Source organism: Rana temporaria, chromosome 1 (assembly GCF_905171775.1).
Source record: "Rana temporaria chromosome 1, aRanTem1.1, whole genome shotgun sequence".
In the NCBI taxonomy this organism is placed as follows: domain Eukaryota; kingdom Metazoa; phylum Chordata; class Amphibia; order Anura; family Ranidae; genus Rana; species Rana temporaria.
Genome location: NC_053489.1, coordinates 611,869,684 through 611,895,690, shown reverse-complemented (window position 1 = coordinate 611,895,690; position 26,007 = coordinate 611,869,684). Strand labels below are relative to the sequence as shown.

The window sequence follows — 26,007 nt, the reverse complement described above, 5'->3', positions numbered from 1 at the left end:
AGTACTGAACTAGTTACATTTTTATTTATCTATTTTCAATGGATCTGGTCTCTGTGCTGAGAATGTGTTTGTAGCACAAATAGAGGAACAAATATATGCTGCATCCATGATTTAAAGGGATAGTAAAGTTTGTATTTTGATTTCAACCTACAGGTACACTTACAATAAACGTGCATCGTTTAACAGTTATTCTAGGGAGCAGCTGCTGGTGATGTCACCGACGTATGAGCTCTGAAGAAACGGCATACTGTGAACAGGTCATCACCATGACAGACCATTATGGTGATCACTTGAGGTTGGTATGTAAACACACCTCTCAGCTCGTGCATTCATTATCTTTTTGTGCACTAGTTATGCAAAGAGAAAAATACATTTCAAGATGGTCCAAACAGTACAGTTCCTCTATTTCAGGGGCGGAGGGGTGATTACTTTAGTATTCTCAGCATTTATCCTATAATAGAAGATTTAAGTGCATTTATTCCTTCATATAAAACCAAATAATATGAATTTTTCAAAATTTTTCACCGTTTCATGAAGAATACAGTTTCACATATATGAAGTGTTTTTATTAAAAATATACCGTATTTTCCGGCGTATAAGACGACCCCCTAATTTTCCAGGAAAATTTTTGGTTTTGGGATATACTCACTGTATAAGACTACCCCCTTTTTTTCAAGCCCCACTGTGCCATTACATGCCCCCACTGTGCCATTACATGCCCCCACTGTCCCATTACATGCCCCCACTGTGCCATCACATTAAATGCCCCCACAGTGCCATCACATTACTTTCCCCCACAGTGCCATCACATTGCATGCCCCCACAGTGCCATCACATTGCATTCCCCCACAGTGCCATCACATTGCATTCCCCCACAGTGCCATCACATTGCATTCCCCCACAGTGCCATCACATCACATTGCATTCCCCCACAGTGCCATCACATTGCATGCCCCCACTTTCCCCCCCACTGTGCCATCACTCACGTTTTGCAGGCCGGTGACAGTCTCCGTCTGCTGCGAGCGTCCATGATTTCAAAGCCGCGCGCCGTCTTCTCAGCGTGTCCTGTGATTGGCAGAACACACATTTTCCCAGTAGCGCCTCTGTTCTATGTTCCGCCAATCACGGATGCCTTCTCATCTCGTCCGAGGATGAAAAGGCATCCGTGATAGGCGGAAAACAGAACAGAGGCGCTGCTGGGAAGATTTCTGTTCCGCCAATCACAGGACAGCGAGGACGTGCTGAGAAGACGGCGCGCAGCTTTGAAATTATGACGATCGCAGCTGCACGGAGACCGTACCCGGCGTATAAGACGACCCCCGACTTTGGATGCATTTTTTTGCATCCAAAAAGTCGTCTTATACGCCGGAAAATACGGTATGTGAAAATGTAGTGCTGCGCTGCCAATATGTTATCTGTATGTGGGAATACATTTAGGTGAATGCAGCAGAATATATATATATATATATATATATATATATATATATATATATATATATATTTTTAGTAGTCTTTGGCAGCACAATGTTTTTCTCTTTTAAAAACTAGATGCGTTATTGTCTACTCACCCAACACTATACAATTTGCTCTGAACATCTTTGTATTAATGACCACTGGTCAAGAAGGTGTTGGAGAGTATGACCACTGCATTACTGAGACACATGGGCCATACCACGTATGACATAGCAAAGAAACTTACCATAAGCTTGCATACTGACAACATAGTCGGTGCAACATTGCAAGGGTAGTTTTTTCCCCTTATGTGCAATTTTAATACATTTGTTTTGGATTTTAAAGTACTAAATGATATGGTTTGTGTTTTTACTATTCTTGCTGCACATACCATTCAAGACTGACTGTTGCTGAACTTTGAAGCAGACAGAATGAAGCAGACATCGGAATGGATTGCGTTACAACCCTCAGGATTGATTGTCTTGTATTCAACAGTTTTTCTTGTATTAACCCTCTTGTCGGTATCCCCAAGCGTGACTTGGGGTTGATTTTTTAGGCTTACCTTCTCCTGGATCCAGCGATGTCACCACGCTGTGTGAGCGAGCAGGACATCGCTAGATTCACACAGCGTCCTCCTGTGCCGTCGATCTCCGTTCCCTGCGACGTTACGACACACGGGAGCGGAGATCGGCGCCAAATTCAAAAACGTAAACAAACACTATACATACAGTATACTGTAATCTTATAGATTACAGTACTGTATGTAAAAAAAACACACCCCCCTTGTCCCTAGTGGTCTGCCCAGTGTCCTACATGTACTTTTATATAATAAAAACTGTTCTTTCTGCCTGCAAACTGTAGATTGTCCATAGCAACCAAAAGTGTCCCTTTATGTCAAAAATGGTTTTAGATCAGCTAGAAAACAGCGATAATAAATTATAATCACTTGCAGAATTGTGCGATAGCGATTTGTGGGGAAATTCGTCATAAAAATAAATAAATAATGACAGCGACAATTCTGCAACTGAGCAAATTTCAGTGATTTTGAGTTGATTACATTATTGAATAATTTTTATTAGAATTTTTTTTTTTTTTTTATATAATTATTTATAATTATTTATTATATTATAATTTATAATTTTGTTTTTAAAAAAATGTCATACCCGGGATGCCTATTAAACTCTGGTTTGGTCAGATTTAAAGCGGTAGTTCACCCTCTCGTACTTGATGTTACCATCGAGACAGGCATTGTAGCGCGAGCTACAGTATGCCTGTCCCGATTTTTTTAACCCCGTACTCACCTCGTAGTCGTCCATCGTAGATTTCGGCTCCCGCGGGGAATGGGCGTGCCTATGGAGAGGGAGGATGATTGACGGCCGGCCCTGGCACGTCACTCTCCCCGAAGACAGCCGGAGTAGGTCTCGGCTCTTCACGGCGCGTGCGCACAGGCTATGCGCACGCGTCGTGAAGACCAAGCCTATTTCGGCTATTTCCGGAGAAGCGTGACGCGCCAGAGCCGGCCGTCAATCATCCTCCGTCTCCAGAGGCACGCCCATTCCCCGGTATCTTCGATGGACGACTACAAGGTGAGTATGGGGGGAAAAAATTCGGGACAGGCATACTGTAGCTCGCGCTACAATGCCTGATTTAAAGGTAAAAGAAAAAAAAAATTTTTTTTTCCCGTCGATAGGGTGAACCCCCGCTTTAAGTGAGTTATTCCTAAAAATTACAGGCCTACAGTACAAAACACCAAATTTCCTTGCAAATAATGGTACCGCTTTCAGCATGTTTTTTCTGAAAGAATCATACCGCCAGGGAGGTTAAACAATGTTTGCCTTGTATTAAACAGCTGGTCATAGATGGACTGAAACTGGGACAATGCAGCAGGGACCAGCTGAATTTGATTAATAAATGGCCATTCCAGTTCCACAGAAGTCGGTCAAAGAACCGACTGCGCATGAACAGGGATGTTGGAAAGATTTTCTTCGATCAGCACTGCAGCCAATCAGTTGCAGCACTGATCAGTGTATTCTGACAGCAGGGGAGTCATAGGACACAGTGGGGAGGATTCCCCTCCCCCCATCTACCTCGAATGTGTGGAAGGGGGGAATCCAGTCAGTTTCTTTTGCTCACCCTGTAAGTCTTATCAACTGTACTCAGAAACAATACTAGGAATATATAAACCTGATCGTACCTCACACCACAAGCTCTTGTCAGTATCATATGAGTACTCTTCAATGGCAGTGTTGAGGCTCAGGACATCATTGATCCGATTCTCTGTCAGCACTTCTTTGGTGAGACCCGTTTGATTATTTTTCTTTCTGGATCTTTCCGAGGGTAATGAAGTGGTTTCCTCCCCATTAAGCAGCTGAGAGTCTTCAGCTTCGTCCTCCTGAAGCTTGTTCTCCTCATCCTTCTGCTCTTCATCCTCTGGGGTTGCCTCATCTTCACTCTCATAATCCACCTGAGAGAGAAAAAAACATGAAAAGCTCACTAAGAACTGCAGGGTTGGCTCTGTATAATGTAGATTTAGAATTTGTAGTTAAAGGGGGTGTAAAGGTACATGTTTTTTCACCTTCATGCATTCTATACATGAAGGTGAAAAAACATCCGAGGATTAGCGGCCCCCCAGCCCCCCACGTTTACTTACCTGACCCCTCAAAAGTCCTGCACCTTGAACACGCTGGCTTCTCGGCTCATTCATTGGTTAATTGATAGCAGCGCAGCCATTGGCTCGCGCTGCTGTCAATCAAATCAATCGCATCGGGGCAGAGTGATCCAGTCGGCGGCTATAGCCGCCGGCTGTATCACGGGAGCGCGCCCGCAAGCTAAGCCCCTTGGGAGAGAGCTTCCCATGAAGGGGGTTAGCTGATGCGGGGAGGAGCTGAGACAGCAACCGAGGGACCCCAGAAGACCAAAATCGGGGCCACTCTGTGCAAAACGGGCTTCACAGAGGAGGAAATTATGACACGGGAACCTTTAGTGTCCCTTTAACAGGAAAAAACAAACAAACAAAAACCTTTTATTATGGCTAGATTAATTTTTTAATGCTTTCCTCTTCCAACATGCGTAGGACTGATGAACTTTACAGACCGCAAATTCAACATGGTTCTTTTGCAGCCCAACTCTGTCCTAGCAATTAGAGGACCATTATGCCATGCAGGCAGGCACGACCCAGCCATCATGCCAGGTCTTTTGCCCAAACTTCAGCCAAACAAATGAAGCCTTAGATCACATCAGTGGTCTTTTCATGCAGGAAAGAGGATATATTCCTGACATTCCCTGGCATTTGCTTATCAAAGAGGAAACAGCAGACAAGATTTTATAACCTGTCCATAACTTTGTCCCTAGACCAAAAACCAGCTTCCTGGCCTCGCTTATCTAATGATAGCAAACATGTACAAAACACGGCTATAGCTTTCAGCAAACTTTAAGCAACTTTGGTGAAGCACTTAAAAGCAGCCTTTAGCACTCATTTGGGAATCTTAAAACACAGGTGAGAGCTGGGTTCTGGTTATCTCCTTTAACAAGCTTCAAATAGCGCCAAAGCTTACTGAAGCGGGTTAGCAGGTGATGTAAAGTTAGTACTCTTATTGTGGTCTGTGTTTAATCTCGCAGAAGTGCTGGTTTAAAGGCTTCAAGAAAACTCCACTGAAAGCTTTGTAAATGCTGTGGTAAAGCTTGATATGCAAACTAAAGCCGTATGTACAAGGCCTAAAAAACAAAAAAAAAAAACACAACACTTCTGTTTACCGAGGCTGAATTCTCATTACAGAACCTAAAGCAGAGAATCCAAAATACTTTAAGCTGTACATATGTACTATTAAAGTGGAAATAAGAGGCAAAACCTAAGTAACTCTAAACCTACTCTCACCTACATTTTAACCACTTGCTTACTGGGCACATAAACCCCCTTCGTGCCCAGGCGAAATTTCAGCTTCCGGCACTGCGTCGCTTTAACTGACATTTGCGCGGTCGTGCGACGTGGCTCCCAAACAAAATGGACGTCCTTTTTCCCCCACAAATAGAGCTTTCTTTTGGTGGTATTTGATCACCTCTGCAGTTTTTATTTTTTGCGCTATAAACAAAAAAAGAGCGACAATTTAAAAAAATATATATATATTTTTTACTTGTTGCTATAATAAATATCCCATTTTTTTTTAAAAAAAAACGTTTTTTTCTCAGTTAAGGCAGATACGTATCTTTGTAAAAAAAAATAAAAAATCGCAATAAGCGACTGGTTTGCGCAAAAGTTATAGCACCTACAAAATGGGGGATAGATTTATGATTTTTTTTTTTTTACTTGTAATGGCGGGCGATTTGCGATTTTTTTGTCAGGGCTGCGATATTGCGGCAGACGTATCGGACACTTTTGACACAATTTTGGGACCATTCACATTTATACAGCGATCAGTGCTATAAAAATGCACTAATTACTGTATAAATGTGACTGGCAGTGAAGGGGTTAACACTAGGGGGTGAGGAAGGGGTTAAATGTATTCCCTCATTGTGTTCTTACTGTGTGGGGGTGACTGGGGGAGGTGAACAATGCTGTGTCCCTATGTAAAGGGACACAGATCGGTCTCCTCTCTCCCTGACAGCACGTGGAGCTCTGTGTTTACACACAGAGCTCCACGTCCTGCTGTGTTACCGACGATCGCGGGTGTCTGGCGGACATCGCGCCCACCAGGCACTCGCATCGGCTCCCGAGCGATGCGCCGGGCACGTTGTTTGCCCGCTGCGCGCCCCCAGCGGCGCGCACAGGGAACAACAACAACAGGACGTCTAAAGACGTCCAGTCGGCACTTGAGAGCCGCGCTGTGGACGTCTTTCGACCATAGCGCGTATCTCAAGTGGTTAATGCCTCGATATTGAAAAAAGTCAGATGGACTTTTTTCATCGGAAATTCCGATCGCGTGTGGGCCCCATCTGACTTTTTCCATCAGTGTTTAGAAATAGAACATGGTTTATTTTTTTCCGATGAAAAAAAAAAACGATCGGAAATTCCTATCGTCTGTGTGCAACTTCGATGGAGAAAAAACCAACGCATGCTCAGAATCAAGTCGACGCATGCTCGGAAACATTGAACTTAATTTTTCTCGGCTCGTCGTAATGTTTTAAGTCACCGTGTTTTAGACGGTCGGAATTTGGTCTGACAGTGTGTATGCAAGACAGCTAGAACGGAATTCTGACGAAAAATTCCATTGGATTTTAGGCCATCGGAAATTCTGATCGTGTGTACGGGGCATTAATCTAACCCTGTAAATAAAAGATCGTTATACTTGCGAATTCTGCAGATCTGGTCCGATCTCCAGAGGCGCCCCCTGTATGCAGAAGAAAGCAATGCCTGGGCAGTGAAGTCACCCATAGACTTACTATGGGGCCTCCGTTGTCAGCTGCCTTTCCTACACACGGAAGCTGCTGCTGACAGCTCAGCCTGGGACCGGACCGGCTGCATAATAAGTATAAGAATAATGATCTTTTCTTTACAGGGTTAGATAAATTAGGCTTAAAATTGGAGATGACCAGTACCCAGCACTCACCTGTGTTTTAAGATTCCCAAATGAGTGCTAAAGGCTGCTTTAAAAGCTTCAGCAAAGTTGCTTAAAGTTTGCGGAAAGCTATACCCGTGCTTTGTAAATGTTTGCCGTCATTAGATCAGAGAGGCCAAAAAGCTGGTTTTTGGTCTAGGGACAGAAAGTTATGGATAGATTATAAAATCTTGTTTGCAGTTTCCTCTTTCATAAGCAGATGCCAGGCAATGTCAGGAGTATATCCACTTTCCCTCTTTCCTGCATAAAAAGACCACTGATGCGATCCAAAGCTTCATTGTTTGGCTGAAGTTTAGTATTTACTTCCACTTTAAGAAGGGCACAAGAGTTTGTAAAGGTAAAGATAAAAAAATAATTGCACCGTCTCTTTAAAATTTGTTTAATGTGATTGTTCATTTCTGCATCTTATTTCTAGCTGCAGATGCATGGATATGCCTGGTTGATCCTGCCTGTGCGGCTCCCCCTACAAGTAAACGGACCACGGTAGCATGGCAGTCAATGCATGCTACTGTGGTCAGTTTACATTCAGGGGTCTCAAGCTGGCGGCCCTCCAGCTGTTGCAAAACTACAAGGCCCCAGAGGCTGCAACACCTAAGCAAGAGGCACCACTAATCAAACAATGCCATGAAGACCAAGGAACTCTCCAAACAAGTAAGGGACAATGTTGTTGAGAAGTACGTCATGGTTAGGTTATAAAAAAATATCCAAATCTTTGATGATCCCTAGGAGCTCCATCAAATCTATCATAACCAAATGGAAAGAACATGGCACAACAGCAAACCTGCCAAGAGACGGCTGCACACCAAAACTCAGGGCCCGGGCAAGGAGGGAATTAATCAGAGAGGCAGCACAGCGACCTAAGGTAACCCTGGAGGAGCTGCAGAGTTCCACAGCAGAGACTGGTGCATCTGTACATTAGAGCTGCACAATTAATCGTTAAAAAATCGTGATCTCGATTCAACCCCCCCTGATGATCTCCAATGCAGAGTTTGCCGATTCTTTCATATAACAAGTGGAGAGACTTATTTGCTCACTCAGCTGTCAAAAGAAAAAATCTGCCTGGGCCCTGAGTTTTGGTGTGCGGCCGTCTCTTGGCAGGTTTGCTGTTGTGCCATGTTCTTTCCATTGGTTATTATAGATTTGATGGTGCTCCTAGGGATCATCAAAGATTTGAATATTTTTTTATAACCTAACCATGACTTGTACTTCTCAACAACATTGTCCCTTACTTGTTTGGAGAGTTCCTTGGTCTTCAAGGCATTGTTTGATTAGTGGTGCCTCTTGCTTAGGCAGAACAGGGGGATGCCTTTGTAATTGAGGAATTCCCTAGTTCTGCCTAGTGACATGTCACTGATCGAATGTTCCCTGTGATCAGGATCAGTAACGTGTCACTGGTAGCTCCTCCCCCTAACAGTTAGAATCACTCCCTAGAACACACTTCGCCCCTTAAGCACCACCTAGTGGTTAACCCCTTCCCTGCCAGTGTCATTTTCACAGTAATCAGTGCATTTTTATAGCACCGATCGATGGTCCCAAAAATTGGTCAAAAGTGTCCGATGTGTCCGCCGTAAAGTCGCAGTCATGATAAAAATCGCAGATCGCCACCATTACTAGTAAAAAAAAAAAAAAAATGCCATAAAACTATCCCTTACTTTGTAGACGATATAACTTTTGCGCAAACCAATCACTATACGCTTATTGCTATTTTTTTACCAAAAATATGTAGAAGAATACATATCGGCCTAAACTGAGGAAAAAAAATCCTTTTTTTTTTTTAAAACAAATTGGGGGTTTTATTATAGCAAAATGCAAAACATATTGCTTTTTTTTTCAAAATTGTCGCTCTATTTTTGTTTATAGCGCAAAAAATAAAAACCGCAGAGGTGATCAAATACCACTAAAATAAAGCTCTATTTGTGAAAAAAAAAAAAAGGACTTAAATTTTGTTTGGGAGCCACGTCGCACGACCGCGCAATTGTCAGTTAAAGCGACGTAGTGCCGAATCGCAAAAAGTGCTCTGTCCGGGCCTTAAGTGGTTAAAGCCGTCTAATGTCCTTATTTGCAAGTCTGGTAAAGGCCTAAAAAATGTAACACTAACCTCCTCTTCTTGTTTCTCTCTTCTCTTTGCGTCAGTAGCGTCTGCATCTCCTTCATCGGCCTCTGCATCCACAACGGCTTCTTCATTGTCCAACTCCTGACCCTCCTGATGAGACATGCAACAACAGACATGGCTATTAGTACATTATGGGAAATCGTATAACATCTACAGACTAGAACGCAATTTCCATAAGGTTCCTCCCTGGTAATATTCTCCATCAACAGTGGATTTGCCTTCCCTCATTTATTAATGCTTTACTCCAGGCAGGTATTAGAGACAAATACAATTGATGTATCTGGTATTAACAACTTACGCTGTTTATACTTGTTGTTTTATATATTGATTTATATGGTATATGCTGTTGTCCAGCGCTACACTGTTTTTGCACATTAACAACTTACGATCTTTATTCAAGAACTCGAAGGGGCAGCACAAAGAGCCAGTTGGCAGTGCTAATGTGTTAACAAAAATATGCGGATGATAGGAGGAGAGAGCAGAGTGACAGAGAGGAAGACAGTAGTATGCTTTTTCTCTTTTCACAGGCCGGGGAGGGAAAAGATCTGTAAGTGTTAAAGTGGTTGTAAATTATTTATTTATTTATTTTACCTCTTTACCACCGCGCTATAGACAAAACACGTCTCTGGGAGGACGTCCCGGAATCATCCGTGAGCGCCGGTCTAGAAGACCTGGCGCATCACAGATCGCGGTAAATTGCCGCTGATAGCGGCCGTTTACCACGTGATCGCTCCGTCAAATGACGGAGCGACCACTTGTAAACAAACCATTTGATGACGCCGGTTCCTCCCTCCCCTCTCTGTAACGATCGGTACAGTGTGAGAGGAGAGGGGGGAGAGCGGAAGCAGCAGCAGCTGCTGTGGGCTGGATCTGTGACAAATGCAGTCACAGATCCAGCCATCCAATACTCTGCAATACATCGCCTATGGGGATTTTTATGTAGCGAAGTTCGGCGCCATTCCACGAGCGTGTGCAATTTTGAAGGGTGACATGTTGGGTATCTATTTACTCGGCGTAACTTCATCTTTCATGTTATGCAAAAACATTGGGCTTACTTTACTGTTTTTTTTTTTTTTTTTAAGCACAAAACTGTTTTTTTTTTAAAAACAAGCGTTCAAAAAATTGCTGCGAAAATACTGTGCGAGATAAAAAGTTGTAATGGCCGCCATTGTATTCTCGAGGGTCTTTGCTAAAAAAAAACATATATAATGTTTTGGGTTTCTATGTAATTTTCTAGCAAATAAATGATGATTTTTACATGTAGGAGAGAAATGTCAGAATTGGCCTGGGTGCTCCAAAACGCCTGATGGTGCTCCCTGCATGTTGGGCCTCTGTATGTGGCCACGCTGTGTAAAAGTCTCACACATGTGGTATCGCCATACTCCGGAGGAATAGCAGAATGTGTTTTGGGGTATAATTTGGGGTATGCATATGCTGTGTGTGAGAAATAATCTGCTTTTTTACAGAATTTTCAGTGTTTTTTTCTTTTATAGCTCAAAAAATAAAAAACCGCAGAGGTGATCGAATACCAGCAAAAGAAAGCTCTATTTGTGGGGGAAAAAAAGGACAAACATTTCAGATGGGCACAATGTTGTATGACTGAGTAATTGTCATTCAAATTGTGAGAGCACCCAAAGCTGAAAATTGGTCTGGTTAGGAAGGGGGTTTAAGTGCCCAGTGGTCAAGAGGTTAAACAACATACATGCTATACTTACCTGCTCTTTGCAAAAAATAAAACAAAAAACCTGAACTTCTCTCTTAACTACTTGCCGACCAGCCGCCGGCTGACTGCGTCAGGTTGGCACGGCTGTGCGAATCGTCGTAGGTATACGTCGGCCGATTCAAGATCGATAGGGGGCACGCGCGCCCGTGGCGGGATGCTGGAGCCGATGCGCACGGCTGCAATGTCCTTCGGCCACCCGCAATCGCTCCACAATGAGGAGATCTGTGTATGTATGTAACAGACAGATCCCCATTCTGACAAGGAGTAGAGAGAGATCTGCTGTTCCTAGTGATCAGGATCAGTGATCTCTCTCTTTCTCCAGTCAGTACACTACCCCTCTAGTTTAAAACACCTCCCTAAGGAACACTTAACTCCTTGATTGCCCCCTAGTGTTAACCCCTTCTCTGCCAGTGACATTTGTACAGTAATCAGTGGCTATTTTTTAGCTCTGATCGCTGTATGAATGTCAGTGGTCCCAATAAAGTTTCAAAAGTGTCCGATTTGTCCGCCGCAATGTCGCAGTCCTGCTAAAAATCACAGATCGCCAAAAAAAAAAAAAATGAATAAAAATGCCCTATTTTGTAGATGCTATAACTTTTGCGCAAACTAATCAATATACGCTTATTGCGATTTTTTTACGAAAAATATGTAGAATACATATTGGCCTAAACTGATGAAGAGATTCTTTTTTTGGGGGGGGATCTTTGTTATAGCAAAGAGTAAAAAATTTGTTTTGTTTTTTCAAAATTTTAGTTTTTCCTTTATACCGCAAAAAATTTCAACCGCAGAGGTGATCAAATACCACCAAGAGAAAGCTAACTATGAATAAGCACTTTTAAAAAGTGTGAAACGTGTCAGCTCCTGTATTCCGTTGTTTGCTGTGGCTTGCATTTTTTGGATTATTTCCTCTTTTTAATAAAAGGCATTGATTTTGAGTGCGGCTGTCGAGAATTTACTCCTCACCCGATTGCCTACGCTTATGCCACGTACGCAGGACCAGTTTTTCCGTCGGAATTTCGCTCAAGCTGTCTTGCATACACACGGACACAACAGATTCCGACCATCAAAAACGCGGTGACGTACAACACTACAACGAGCCTAGAAAATTGAAGTTCAATGCTTCCGAGCCTGCATCAAATTGTTTCCGAGCATGCATATTTTTTTTTCCGTAGGAATTCCATACAGACGGACGGAATTTCTGATAGAAATTTTTTTCGGCGGAAAAAAAGAGAACATGTTCTTTTTCTAAGTCCGTCGGATTTTCAGACGGAAAAAGTTCGATGGGGCATACACACGGTCGGAATATCTGCTGAAAAAATTCCGTCTGAATCTTTTCATCTGAAATTCCGACCGTGTGTACGCAGCATTAGCCTGCACCTATTCTGAGGAGAGTTACATTTCCAGACAACCTTCCTAGAGCGGCATCCCTCTTCCCTTTGCTAATTTTGGTCCAAAAAAAATATTTATTTAATCATTCACTCCTCCCAAAGCTAGACCGGTCCCTGCCGCTTCTTTTACCCCGCACTCCAGCGTCTAGGGTCTTGACTTCATCAAGAGCAAAGCAGGGTCCAAAGTCCTAAATTAGATGTGATGACGCAGTGGGATAGTCTATGGGGGAGCGCCAGTGTTCACGCGGTACGTCAGGATTTCCCATTTGTTTGGAAGTCTCAGCAGTTGAAATATCTGGAAATACACCTCACTCCTTTGTCGAGGCTTTTCAGGGCCAATTACCTACTCTACTTAATGAGATAAGGGGTGACTTACACCACTGGCATTTCCTCTACCATTCCTGGTTATGGAGACTCAATGTTGTTAAAAATGAGTGCGTTACCTTGGGCTCTTTTTGTGCATCAAATGCTGCCCATTAGGGTCTTTTGGTTCTTCTTTAATACCATCTCCGCATATCTGGACTTAATGTCCTCATGAGTTTTTCTTACATGTGCTCATTAGCAATTTGTCTATGCTTCTGTGGGCCTACTTTTTCTTACTTAGATAAGACTTGTATATACAAATGTCTGTTTTTTGTTGTTTCCCCCCTCTCCTATCCCCGCACCTTCTCCAGTCCCTCTCCCATCCTCATTTACCCCCCCCAAATCTCTCGCTCTTCCCCTCCAGTCTTTTTACGCATTTCAACAAGGTGGGGTGTATGCCCCTTCTTCGAAAACGATATTCTGTGTTTGCATTGTGCTTTGTATGGGCGCCGGCAGTGGATAGGGACTGCAAGAGACAGAAATTAAGCCAAGTACAGAATGCTTATTGTGTCTTCTAACCCGTCACTTTGCCTACTATGGATAACAGAGGAGTCCCAGCGACTCACCTGGGTTCCAGTACCCTCTGCTCCTTCATCCATATCTTTCCGTGTTGCTTTTCGGGCAGAGACATCCCTGTAGGAGGCAAGCTTTGCACTTCTCCTCTTGATGGAATCAAGCATAATTTTGAAAAACCTGCAGAAGTCAGAGATTCACAGAATGAACATAAGCAATAACCAAGACCTGAGCACTCCACATGCGGATATAAAAACTCCCTATTAATGCGACTACACACAGCGGCCACTTTATTAGGTAAACCTGTGCAATTGCTTGGTAACACAAATTGTTAATCAGCCAATCACATGGCAGCAACTCCGTGCATTTAGGGGAGGGAGAGGGGGAGAGAGGGGCGAGAGAGAGAATTTTGCCCCTGTACAATTAGTTAGACCTCATCTGGAATTCACAGTTCAGTTTTGGGCCCCAGTTCTCAAAAATGATAAAATCAGGGAACTGTAGAAAGTGCAAAGAAGGGCAACCAAACTGATAAGAGGAATGGAGGAGCTCAGCTATGAGGAAAGATTCGAGGAACTGAATTTATTCTCCTTTGACAAGAGGAGAATAAGGGGGGTTATGAACAACATGTACAAATATATAAGGGGGCCATATAGTGAACTTGGTGGTGTTCTTCACTTTACGGTCATCACTGGGGATAAGGGGGCACTCTTTACAATTGGAGGAAATCTCTAAACACAGAAAGGCTTCTGTGGAGTGAAAATGTGGAATAGACTCCCTAAAGATCTGGTTCTGGAGCTCAGTAGATTGCTTTAAAACGCCTGGATTCTTTCCTAAATGTACAGAATATAACTGGGTACTAATATTGTATAGGTAAAGTTGATCCAGGGAATATCCGATTGCTCCAGCGGGGAGAAAATTCTCTCCTGAACACCCAAGAGGCAAATTGGATCATGCTTTGCTGTGGTTTTTTTTGGCCTTCCTTTGGATCAACTGTGGGTATGGGATTGTACATTTTTATCTATGTTTTTCCCCCTTTTTATTGGTACTAGATGGGACTTGTGTTTTTTTTTTTTTTCCCACCAGACTAAACTATAACATTTTAGTCTACATTTCTTGCCCAACAACAGTTAGACCCCTTTCACACGGGCGGAGCGCTCAGATTCGCCTGTCAGCTTTTTCAGGCGAATCTGAACGGGCGCTCCATGTACCTCTATGCGCATCGGATGTCAGCGGTGACATGTCCGCTGACAGCCGATCAACCCAGATCCGATCCTCTCCGCTAAAATGTGACGAATGCAAACCCTATTTTGCATCCGATCCCCCATAGAGGAGAGCATAGATCTGACTGGTCTGTCTCTGCACAGTGTACAGAAACAGACCTGTCATCTGCCGGCTCCGTTGATCCCCGCTGAGCAAGTGGATGTCTAAAAAAAACGGATCCTCCCGTGATCCGCATGTGCGAAAGGGGCCTAATACTTTTGTACTTTCAGCAAGAGATAAACATGAGAAAATGTATTGCAGAGATGTAATAAAAATGTTTCTTTATTTTGCCTTGAAATAGTTCTTAAATTATAACACTTTGCAAAGAAGATTTATACATCGTATGCCCTCACCCAATGAGGCAGAACTAACCTCATCTCCATGAATCGAATAACGTCTTCAGGTCTCAAGCATTTTTCCTGACGGTAATATTCGTATGGCAGGAAGTGAAACTTGAGTTTATACACTTGATGTTTTTGGGACTTTTCCTCTATCCGGAAGGTTTCCTCCACATCCAATTTATGCAACACCTGTAAGCATGACAAAGGAGATCTAAAACCCTGAATGGTGGCTGCACATCACAGAACTTCTATAGGATGATAGGACTTCCTTTGCACTCTTTATTGAATTACCCCTACAATGGTGTTAGAGTAAAAAACAAAAATGAGTTTCCACCCACCTAATTCTCTCTGCGTTAACAGGTAGTGCTACAGGTAGTAACTTCTCTGGAAATAGCCATTGGGGTAGATTTACTAAAACTGGAGCACTCAGAATCTGGTGCAGCGATGCACAGTAACCACCCAGCTTCTAAGGCCCCTTTCAGACGTGCGGATCGTATGTCCGCTTTTTCATCCATCTGTTTGCGGATGAAAAAGGGACATACATTGGTCCCGATGTGATTGCGGGTGTCAGTGGATAAACATCCGCTGACACCCGTAATCGTCCGCCTCCGCAAACATCCGATTTTGCAGACGGAAGAAACCCCTATTTTTTTCTTCCGTCTGCGGTCCGTGTTCATCCGATCCCCCATAGGGGAGAGCGGAGAAAAGACAGGGCGGTCCCTGCACAGTGTGCGGAGACCGCCCTGTCATCCGACGGCTCAGCGGAGATTTACGGAGCGATCCCCGCTGAGTTTACGGAGGCGGATCATAACTGATCCGCCCCGTGTGAAAGGGCCCTAACTTCATCTTGTTCAATTAAGCTTTGACAATAAAATCTGGAAGCGGAATGGTTACTATGCACAGTTGCACCATTTATATGACTACTATACGACTGTGTGTCCCAAGTGTGTCAAGATCCTACGGGGTAAGTGACCGCACCAGCCAGGAAGACACTGGCTGCAAAAAGCGCCTAGAGGCGATTCAGTTCGCATGTGTAGTGCTATATAAGTCACTCATTCATTCAGATTCTGTGTGCACCAGCGTTAGTAAATCTCCCCCATTGTGATGAAGCGAGGAAGGATGCTATGGTGAATTTGTAGGAGGCCTTGCTGTGGTCAAGTAAATCTGAACTTGTGTACAATCCACTCAAATGTCATCTGTACATAAGGACAGAAGTACATGGAGCGGTTTGAACACAATGGTGACCGGTGAGTGCAATAGCCACCAATAAATATTTTGCTTGAACTGCTCAGATGCATTCCATAGAAATCACAGATAGTTTTACAAAGTCAATTAAATTTGTTTCTTGTATTTAGTTTAAAATCCCTAAACTGGAACCGATTCTAGATATTGCGGCATCCTGGTATCTGTGATGTAACTCCTGGTCTCCAACAAAATGGAGACTCGCCGTAGGATGCAGAGATCAGCAGGGAGGAAACAAAAGATTGATTGATCCTAGATATTGCGGCGTCCTGGTATCTGTGATGTAACTCCTGGTCTCCAACAAAATGGAAACTCGCCGTAGGATGCAGAGATCAGCAGGGAGGAAACAAAAGAGTAAAAGCTCCCATCGTGAAGTAAGTCGAAACAGGGAATTTATTAAAAAACAAAAGCTGCTTACAAGCATAAGTTAAAAAACGCGAGAAACGAAGATTCCGGTCGGACGGGGCTCCACGCTCGCGTTTTTTAACTTATGCTTGTAAGCAGCTTTTGCTTTTTAATAAATTCCCTGTTTCAACTTACTTCACAATGGGAGCTTTTACTCTTTGTTTCCTCCCTGCTGATCTCTGCATCCTACGGCGAGTCTCCATTTTGTTGGAGACCAGGAGTTACATCACAGATACCAGGACGCCGCAATATCTAGGATCAATCAAGTTTGGTTGCAGTTACTTCAGGCAATAAATATACAAGGGGGAGTAAGCGCTCTGTGAGCCCACCATCTAAGAAGATTCATCTGTGAAGCATTTATGTGTTGCAATTGGTAGCACGGTTCTGACAGCCATTGGACACTTATCACTCTGTGTTTATTGATTGATTTTTTTCACAGATTGTTTCAGAAGTTAGCACTTATCTAGTTTTATCTTTGTATAGCCCTCCACGCATCATATTTGGTTTGAATTATATGACACGGTTGTGTTATTTATACAATATCTTAATTAGATGAATTATCATGATATTAATTTGTACACAAATTAGTGCATTTAGGATTGCGCTCATCACTTATTTTCTTATTTCAATTCATTTCTTAGTGTTTGTACACATATAAATTTGAGCAGCACCCTTATTTGATTGCACATTTTCCCTTTAGTTTTTTCCTCTATTCACTATTGACTAGCGCTAAAGACACATTTTTATTTTCCACATGACCATATATGGTTTTATATGAACACAATATTTTAACTTTATTTTCTAATAATTAATGAATTTTATATATGTGTATATAAATTAAAGTTTTGTTATTCGGTATGTTGCACCTGAAAAGTCACTATAACTCCTTTTCCATTTTTGTTCATAATACAAAAATAATTGTTTTAGTGGGAAAATATCAAAACCTGTGCATTTCCCTCACCTCCTGTCCTGGTGACAATTTCTCACCAGGACAGAGACTGAAGGAAAATTTTCCATTCAAGGCCTAATAAAAAAATAAAAACGCACAGCTTTCTTCCAATTTTCCTTTATTTGATTTTAAACAGCAAAGCAAGAAATTTTACAATAACCTAAGAGGCATTCCTCTGGTTTCGTCCCTTCAATTCATATATAACAGACATCAATCTATCATTCCAACAAAAAAAAAAAAGAGGAAAAAAGAAAGGGAGAGAGCAAGACCTTTTCTCATCATATCCTTCCCCGTGTATGACCGGGGGAGGGCATTAAAACCAAAATATGATTCAATTATTCTGTATTATTCTGTCTTATCCCTCTTCCTTTACCCTCTCTTGATCCCCCAAGATCCGCTCCGTTAACTAAGGTCATCCTTGCCTCAGTGCCACTTTTATCCCCGTCCCGCCGGGAACACATGTCCCGCCGTAGTTGGGGCATTTAATCTAGCTCCGCTTTGCCTCCCCTGAGGGAGGCAAAACGCACAGCTTTCAACCCTTCTCCTCACTCTAACAGAAATACGTTTCGGCTGGCATCAACTTTAATTGCAGAGAAACCTTTTGTTTTATTGCACAAGTCTTTACAGAATATTTCCACTGTTGGGCAAGGTGTTATTTCAGAACAAAGCTTGTGGAATAAACAGGCTGTTGCTTTAACACAAGGATCTGCTGAAACATTGAAATGTAAAGAATATGTTACCCTAACATTTTATATTCCAGATATGTGGCTGCTGTGCATCAAACATTATCCAGTGCAGAGGGACTACTTGTAAAGTTGGAGCTGTAGTAGGGAGCAAGAGTCGCACAAGCCGATGCCTCCTCTGTAGTGCCAGCTCCTGTCCCATGTGCAGCGATACCAACTGCACTCCATCTCTAATGCCAGCTAGCGGTCTCCAGAGTGGTACCAGCAGCAGGAAAGAAGAGATTTTCAGGCCATTGTGAAGCAATACACTGGGCATTATAGTGTAGGGCTGCTTTCACACTGATGTGCTGCGGTCTAACTACACCGCAGGTGCAGTTTAGTGTACCTGCAGCTTTCCAGCAGGTTTGCTGCACTTAGCCATAGACTTCTATTATATCCTGCAGTTTGGTGCACTTCGGACATCAACATACATCGGTGTGTGTTAAAACCTGACTAAAATGGATGGAAGTGTACATGCATTATAACACAAGTCCGTGTGAATTGGCCCGAACACCAACAGTGGCTCATACACAGTACAGGATGGACCTTGTTTGCAGGAAGATTTGTTGAAAAAAAAAAAGTGTGTAATAGGCGCTTCCAACTGCGATCATGTCTATATACGTGCAGGCTGCCCTGTGTGGCTGTGATGGCATATCCAGATTATGGGCCAGATTCACGTACGGCGGCGTCTCTTTATGCTGGCGTAGCGCATCCCATTTGCACTATGCCGACGTAACTTAGTGAGGCAAGTGCAGTATTCACAAAGCACTTGCGTCCTAAGTTACGGCGGCGTAGTGTAAATGGGCCGGCGTAAGCACGCGTAATTCAAAGTAGGCTGGTAGGGGGCGTGTTGTATGCCAATTAATCGCGACCCCACATAATTGACGCTCCTAACACACGGCGCATGCGCCGTCCGTGAAAGTATCCCAGTGGGCATGCTCCAAATTACGCCGCAAATAGTCAATGCTTTAGACGTGAACGTAACTTACGCACAGCCCTATGCGCGTACGACTTGCGCAAACGACGAAAAATTCAACGCTGTCCCGACATCCATACTTAACATTGGCGACGCCTCATATAGCAGGGGTAACGTTACGCCGGAAAAAGCCTTACGTAAACCACGTAAATCAATACGCCGGGCGCACGTACATTCATGAATCGGTGTATCTAGCTCATTTGCTTATTCGACACGGAAATATACGGAAGCGCCCCTAGCGGCCAACGTAATTGTATCTAGCCAAAATTCATGCGATAGAGAGAGAGAGATATATGTGTGTGTGTGTGTGTGTGTGTGTGTGTGTGTGTGTGTGTGTGTATATATATATATGTATATATACACATATATATATACATACACACACACATATACACACACACACACATATATATATACATATACATATACACACACACACACACACACACACACACATACAGGGCTTTTTTTTTCTCAGAGAATAGGTGCAGGAACTCAACCATGCCCGCCACACACCTGCCAAATGGCATCAAATAGTAGCTCTTCCCTACAGGGCTGTCTTTTCCATTGGGCACGCTGGGCAGTTGCCCGGGGGCCCCACTTGCCTGGGGGGCCCCCATTGGCTGCCCAGCGACCCCAGTAAAAAATTGTGGAGAGCAGAACTGTATCATGTCTACAGTCTCTGAGGAAGAGTCTGAAGAGGAGTCAAGAGTGGGAGCGCCGCCGGGATGGGGGTCACGGGAGAAGTCAGACATGAGGAGACAGTAGGATAAAACCAGAGCAGCCAAGCTGGAGCCATCTGACTGAACCATGCATGTTGCACCTGAGAGGAGGTCAGTGATAGCGCCGTCAGGCCAGTCTAAGGGGCGGGTGGTTGCTGATGTATTTTCTCTAAGGAAGGTGGTCTCTGGTCACCAGAGTGCCCCACACATCAGAGTTCCGGATGTTCCCCTTTACATCAGAGTCTGCAGGATTCCCCCTTACAGTGCAAGGACCCTGATGTAAGTGGGAACTCTGATGTAAAGAGAAAGCAGTGAACTCTGATATAAGGTGGTCTCTGGTCACCAGAGTCCCCCTCCACATCATAGTTCCCCCTTACATCATGATTTGCAGCGTTCTCCTTTACATAAGAGTTCCCTTTCACTGTAAGGGGGAATCCTGCAGACTCTGATGTAAGAGGAAACTCTGAGCAGGCTGGGTTATAGTCAATGAAGAAATTTGTAAAACTGTAATTTTAGGTACTTTTTTTGCAGTGCCAGTAAAAAAATATGGTTCTGCCAGTAAATTTCATGATTTTTGTCAGTAAATTCTCGTGCACGATTGTGTAGACAGGGCCCCAGTGCACTGTATTGCCCGGGGGCCTATAATGCTCTTAAGATGCCACTGCTTCCCTATGCATACAACTCCCTCCCTCTACTGCCCTCATCTTCTCCCCCTTCCTTAAAAGTCCACCATCTGTCATATGTCTTACCTTTGTTGAATTAGTAAGCTGAAACACCCATCCGGCTGTAGTACCCCCCAGAATACTATACTACAGTCACTTGCAAGGGGGAGATCATGCATTAGGAGCATCAACAACTGGTCACCAGAGAAAAAATGGAGACCACAGAGGGTGCAGCCTACCACGCACCCTCTCCTGCCCATGACTGCACTAAACCCTGGGCACCTGTTCTGTATCTCCCTTGTCCCCATCTGGCACTCAGTGGGATCTGTGCAGGAGATCTGACCTGTGGGAGCTACTGGGAAATAAGCCATCACTTGTAAATGCAGAAGCTGGACTTCAGTGTTACCAAGTGATAGTAGTGAGCAGGAGCAGAAGACCTGAGCCAAAGGTGGTGGAACCGAGTTCCCCATAGTTCCTGCTGAAAAAAAGCCCTGTATATTATAATATATATATATATATATATATATATATATATATATATATATATATATATATATATATATATATATATATCTATATATATATATCTATATATATATATATCTATATATATATATATATCTATATATATATATATATATATATCTATATCTATATATCTATATATATATATATCTATCTCTATCTCATCATAGCCAGACAGGGCAGCCTACTGCTGGTCTCCCTGCAGGGACTCCAGGCTCATCTTGCTCCCCACCACGGCCGGCTTTCTTCTTCACCAAGGACTACCACACAGCTCCCAGCTCATTACTATCCACTGCAGACTTCTATCCTCTCTCTCCCCCTCACCCGCTTGTGAGTGCCATTTGTTTTGTATGGTATTTTATTTAATAAATTGTGCTACACTATGCCGGTTTGTCGTTTTCTTCCCTTCCTATTTTACAGATTGTGGATTTCCAGCCCACATATGAAAGGAGCAGCCTTGCCAGCACCAGTGTGTCAGCCATTTTCTACCAATTGTCCTTTTTAATTCATATACCTCCGGTAATAAGTATCTTTCAATACTTATTTTTTTTAACCTGGTATATGACATTTTATCACTATAGGATGTGTCAGTGTCAGCGCTGTATTTTTTTTTTGGGGGTTTTGTACAAACAATAAGTTGATATTTGCTCAATATGTTGTCTGACATCTTCTACATATTTCTATTTTTTTTTTTTTTTTATTTTTTATTTTTTTTTCACGTCAGACTCTGCTCACATATAGTGGAGAGGCTAGCTCACGGTTCGCCCGCCCTTAGCGTCTCTCTTGCGGCTTCGCATCATTCGTGGGGGTTTTTTTTTTTTTTTTTTTTCCTTTTCTTATGATTAAGTTCCTTTCTTTTTTTTTATTTTTTTTTTTATTTTTGCCATTACAGGTTTGACATTTTTAAACTGTTAATTAATCTTTCCCCGCTTAACAAGTAACAAGTCTGACTGCATTCCTTGCTAGTATAACTTAGTTAGTCCCAACCCCTTTTTTTTTTTTTTTTTTTTTTCCCCTTTTCTTTTTCCCCTTTCCCCCCCCCCCCCCCCCTCCCTCCCCCTCCAGATCTGTGTGCCTTGTAATCTTCTTTATGATTTCTCAGCTATCTGCTTCTATCATTCCCTGGGCGAACATTTCTGAGGATTTGAATACTTTCCATTTTTCCCAAACCACCCTGTATTTGTCCTCTTCTCCTGTCTCTCTGCTGGCAAGATACTCCATCTCTTCTATGTATTCCACCCTTTCTATCCACTCTTTAATTGATGGCCTCTTTGGATGTAGCCAATTTTTTGGGATCAGAGCCTTGGCTGCATTTAATAAAACTGGGACCAGAGTTGTTCCATATTGTTTTTTTGTTTTTTCTGTTCCATGAAACAGACAGGGCAGCGGGCTACATAGAATCGTCTCCCCTGTTATTTCTACAATATATTTCAAAATTTCTTTCCAATATTCCTGGATTCTCGGGCAGTCCCACCATATATGTAGAGTTGTTCCTTTTTGTTTACAGTTTCTCCAGCATAGCTCTGAATTTCTTGGATGAATCTTACTCATTCTTGATGGGGTCAGGTGCCATCGCACCATACATTTATAGTTTGCTTCTATGGTGGTAATGTCCGCGGCATGATTGTATACTGCCCCTATCATTTGTGTTTTATCATTTTTTTTACCGATATCGCTTTCCCATTTTTCTAAGAAAGGCAGTGTGTCTTGAATCTCGAGTTCTGTTAGTATCCCATATACCTTTGATATTCCATGTGTCAGGGGCTTATCCATGCTGCATATTTTTTCTATTGGGTATAGTGTCTTATCTTCCCTAATTGGTTGTGGTAGTGTACTCACAAAGTGTTTTAACTGCAAATACTCCCATTCACTCATATTTTGTTCCTTTTCCCCTATTTTTATCTCTTGTCTTAGTTTAATTTTTCCACGTGTGACAATATCTTTTAATTTTTTCTCCCCTAGGTGCTTCCCTAAACGTGTTCCGTTTCCTGGTGGAAAAAAATTTGTGCCTGCTAATGGGGTTAATGGAGAGTTATACTCCCATTTTTCCCGTCTAAATATTGTGTCCCATATTCTAAATACGTTCCTTGTTATGTTATGTGTGTTCGTGCTCAATTCCCTCATTTTCGGTGGTATCCATATATTTCTATTTAATTGTGTCCTACTTAATATTTCTTCCATACGTACCCATTTTTTTTTTGTGTGTGCGTTTGTCCATTCTACCAACCTTGCTAAGTTTACAGCAAAATAATATCTTTTTATGTCGGGGAGCCCCAACCCCCCTCCTTTTTTTTTCATGCTCAGCAATGAATAGCTTAATCTAGCCTTTTTTCCTGCCCATATATATTTCAAAATTACTGTTTTAATTACTTTAAAGAAGCTTTGCGGTATTTTTATTGGGAGCATTTGAAGTTTGTATGTTATCTTCGGTAATATCATCATTTTGAACGCATTAATCTTACCTATCCAGGAGATATGTTTTTTTGCTAGGTTTTTCAGGTCTTGATTAATGTCGTTGATTAAGGGGACAAAATTGGCCGAGTATAGTTTTTCAACTGTAGATGTAATTTTTATACCCAGGTACGTTATAGCTTCTTTTTCCCATGTAAATGGAAACTCTTTCTGAAGTTCTTCTGCTTCTTTTTTATCTATCCCTAAATTCAAAATTACTGTTTTAATCGGGTTTATTTTAAAATTTGAGAGTTCACCGTATCTTTTTATTTCCTTTATGACATTAGGGAGGGAGACTCTCGGTTTGGTCAAGTATAGGAGTATGTCGTCTGCATACGCCGCCACCTTGTGTTCTTCATCTCCCACTCTCACCCCTCCTATCCCCGGGTTTTCCCGGATTTTTGCTAACAACGGTTCCAGGGCTATTACATATAGGAGAGGCGAGAGCGGGCAACCCTGTCTGGTTCCGTTTTCCATGTTGAACACAGACGACACACTCCCATTGACCTTCACCCTTGCCGTCGGGTGACTATACAAGTTCTTTACCCATTTCATGAACCTTGGTCCCAGGCCTATATTTTGTAAGGTTTCCATCATAAACCCCCAGTCGACTCTGTCAAATGCTTTTTCGGCGTCTAAGGACATGAGTACGACTGGGGGTTTCTTTTTTGGATCTTGTTGTAACAGTAACAGGGTCCTTATGCTGTTATCTCTTCCTTCTCTGCCCGCTACAAAGCCCGCCTGATCTGGATTTATTAATTGCGGCATTAAAATTTTTATCCTAGTTGCTAATATTTTCGCGTATACTTTCAGATCTGCATTTAACAATGCTATTGGTCGATAGCTGGAGCACAACGTTCCATCTTTTCCCGTTTTAGGGATAATAGAAATATTTGCCAATAGAGATTCTTTTCTTATTTCCTCTTCCTCTCCTATTTTGTTAAAATAATTGCACATCTCTGGGATCAAAAGTTCTTTAAATGTTTTGTAATATTTAATCGGCAGACCATCGGGGCCTGGGCTCTTACCACACGGTGTTTCCCGGAAGGCTCTGTGTAGCTCATCTTGAGTTATTGGGGCCTCTAAGGATTCAATGTCGTTTTGGGAAATTTTTGGTAATTTCACTTCTTCTAAGTATTCCTTGATTTTCTTTTTTCTCATCCTTTCTTGCTCTTGGGTTTCATTAGTTCTTATTGAATATAGTGAGCTATAGAAAGTCCGGAAGGACTCCGCGATTTCGGACGTCTTATATTTCATAAGACCGTCTTGGTTTTTTATTTTTTCTATGTAGTTTTTTTTTTTTTTTCTCTAGATATTCTAGCTAAAAGTTTCCCTGGTTTGTTCCCCCATTTATACCTCTCCTTTCTAACATTTTTGAATATGTCTCTTGTTTCAAACTTCATAAGATCTCTAAGCTGGGTCCTCTTTACAACAATTTCTTGGTATATTTCGATTTCTCCTCGCTCTTTATGCATTTGCTCCAGTTCAAATAGCTCAGTTGTTAATTTTTTCATGTTTAATTTTCTTATCTTTTTCTTCCCTGCTCCTATTGAGATTAGTTTCCCTCTGATGTATGCCTTATGGGCCTCCCATACAGTAGCTACCCTTACTTCAGGTGTGTTATTGAGGGTGAAATATTGATCCAAATCCGTTCTCACTATGTTGTTTACCTCTATATCCTCTATAAGTTCTTCGTTTAAGTTCCATGATCCTTTTCTTTGTTCTATCTCTTTGAATCTAATTTCCACTATTACAGGAGCATGGTCTGAAATTGTGATTACCCCTATTGAAGTTTTGACTACCTCTTCCAGTAACTCGTGGTCTACCATTATATAGTCCAGTCTTGAGTATGTTCCGTGCACGGAAGAATAGTAGGTATAGTCCCTTTTATTTGGATGTGTAATCCTCCAAGGATCTATTAAACAGTAGTCATGCATTTTTTTTCTTAATATTCTAATCTGTTTAATATTTCGCCTCTGAGCCCCGGATGTACTATCCAATTGATAGTCCATTGAGAGGTTGAAGTCTCCTGCTAGTATTACATGTCCTGATTTAAAGTCCATTAAAGCGTTCAAGATCCCCCTCAGATATTTATATGGTTGGTTATTTGGGCAGTATATATTTGCTAACGTGTATTTTTTTCCTTGGAGTACTCCTTTTAGGAACAGATAACGACCGTCCGGGTCTACCTTCCTATCTTCTACTGTAAAAGAGATATTATTCCCTATTCCTATGGCGACCCCCTTAGCTCTTTTCTTTGGGGAGTCCCCATAATACCAAATGGGAACTGCCCGAGAATACAATCTAACATTAGAATCCAACGTTATGTGTGTCTCTTGCAGAAAAACGATTTCGGCGGAATACCTTTCAATTTCTCTTAATACCATATGCCTTTTTTCAGGGCAACTAAGACCTCTTACATTGTATGTTAAAAAATTTATGTTTGTCATATTTTTTTTTTTTTTTTTTCCCTTTTCTGTCTTTCTCGGATATATATGTTCTTTCCTGCTACATGACACACAGATCTGAGTCCCTTTCCCGCCCCCTTCCCCATCCTCCCCTCTCCCTTCCCACCCAAACTCCTCCTCCCCCTTCCTTCTCCCTCCCCCCCCCCCCTCCCCTCGTATCTTGCCCCCTTGTTCTTCATT

The 26,007-nt window shown here is 42.4% G+C and overlaps 1 protein-coding gene across 1 annotated transcript in view; it reads right to left on the bottom strand.

Moving 5' to 3' along the window:
• Positions 1–26,007, bottom strand: part of POLR1A (RNA polymerase I subunit A) — a 178,089-nt gene that overhangs the window by 27,664 nt on the left and 124,418 nt on the right. The window contains exons 27-30 of the mRNA XM_040335240.1: positions 14,737–14,894; positions 13,158–13,284; positions 9,103–9,207; positions 3,647–3,916 (exon numbers count right to left, since the gene is read on the bottom strand). Coding sequence (XP_040191174.1) covers positions 3,647–3,916; positions 9,103–9,207; positions 13,158–13,284; positions 14,737–14,894 — 660 coding nt within the window. The remainder of the gene's footprint in view (positions 1–3,646; positions 3,917–9,102; positions 9,208–13,157; positions 13,285–14,736; positions 14,895–26,007) is intronic.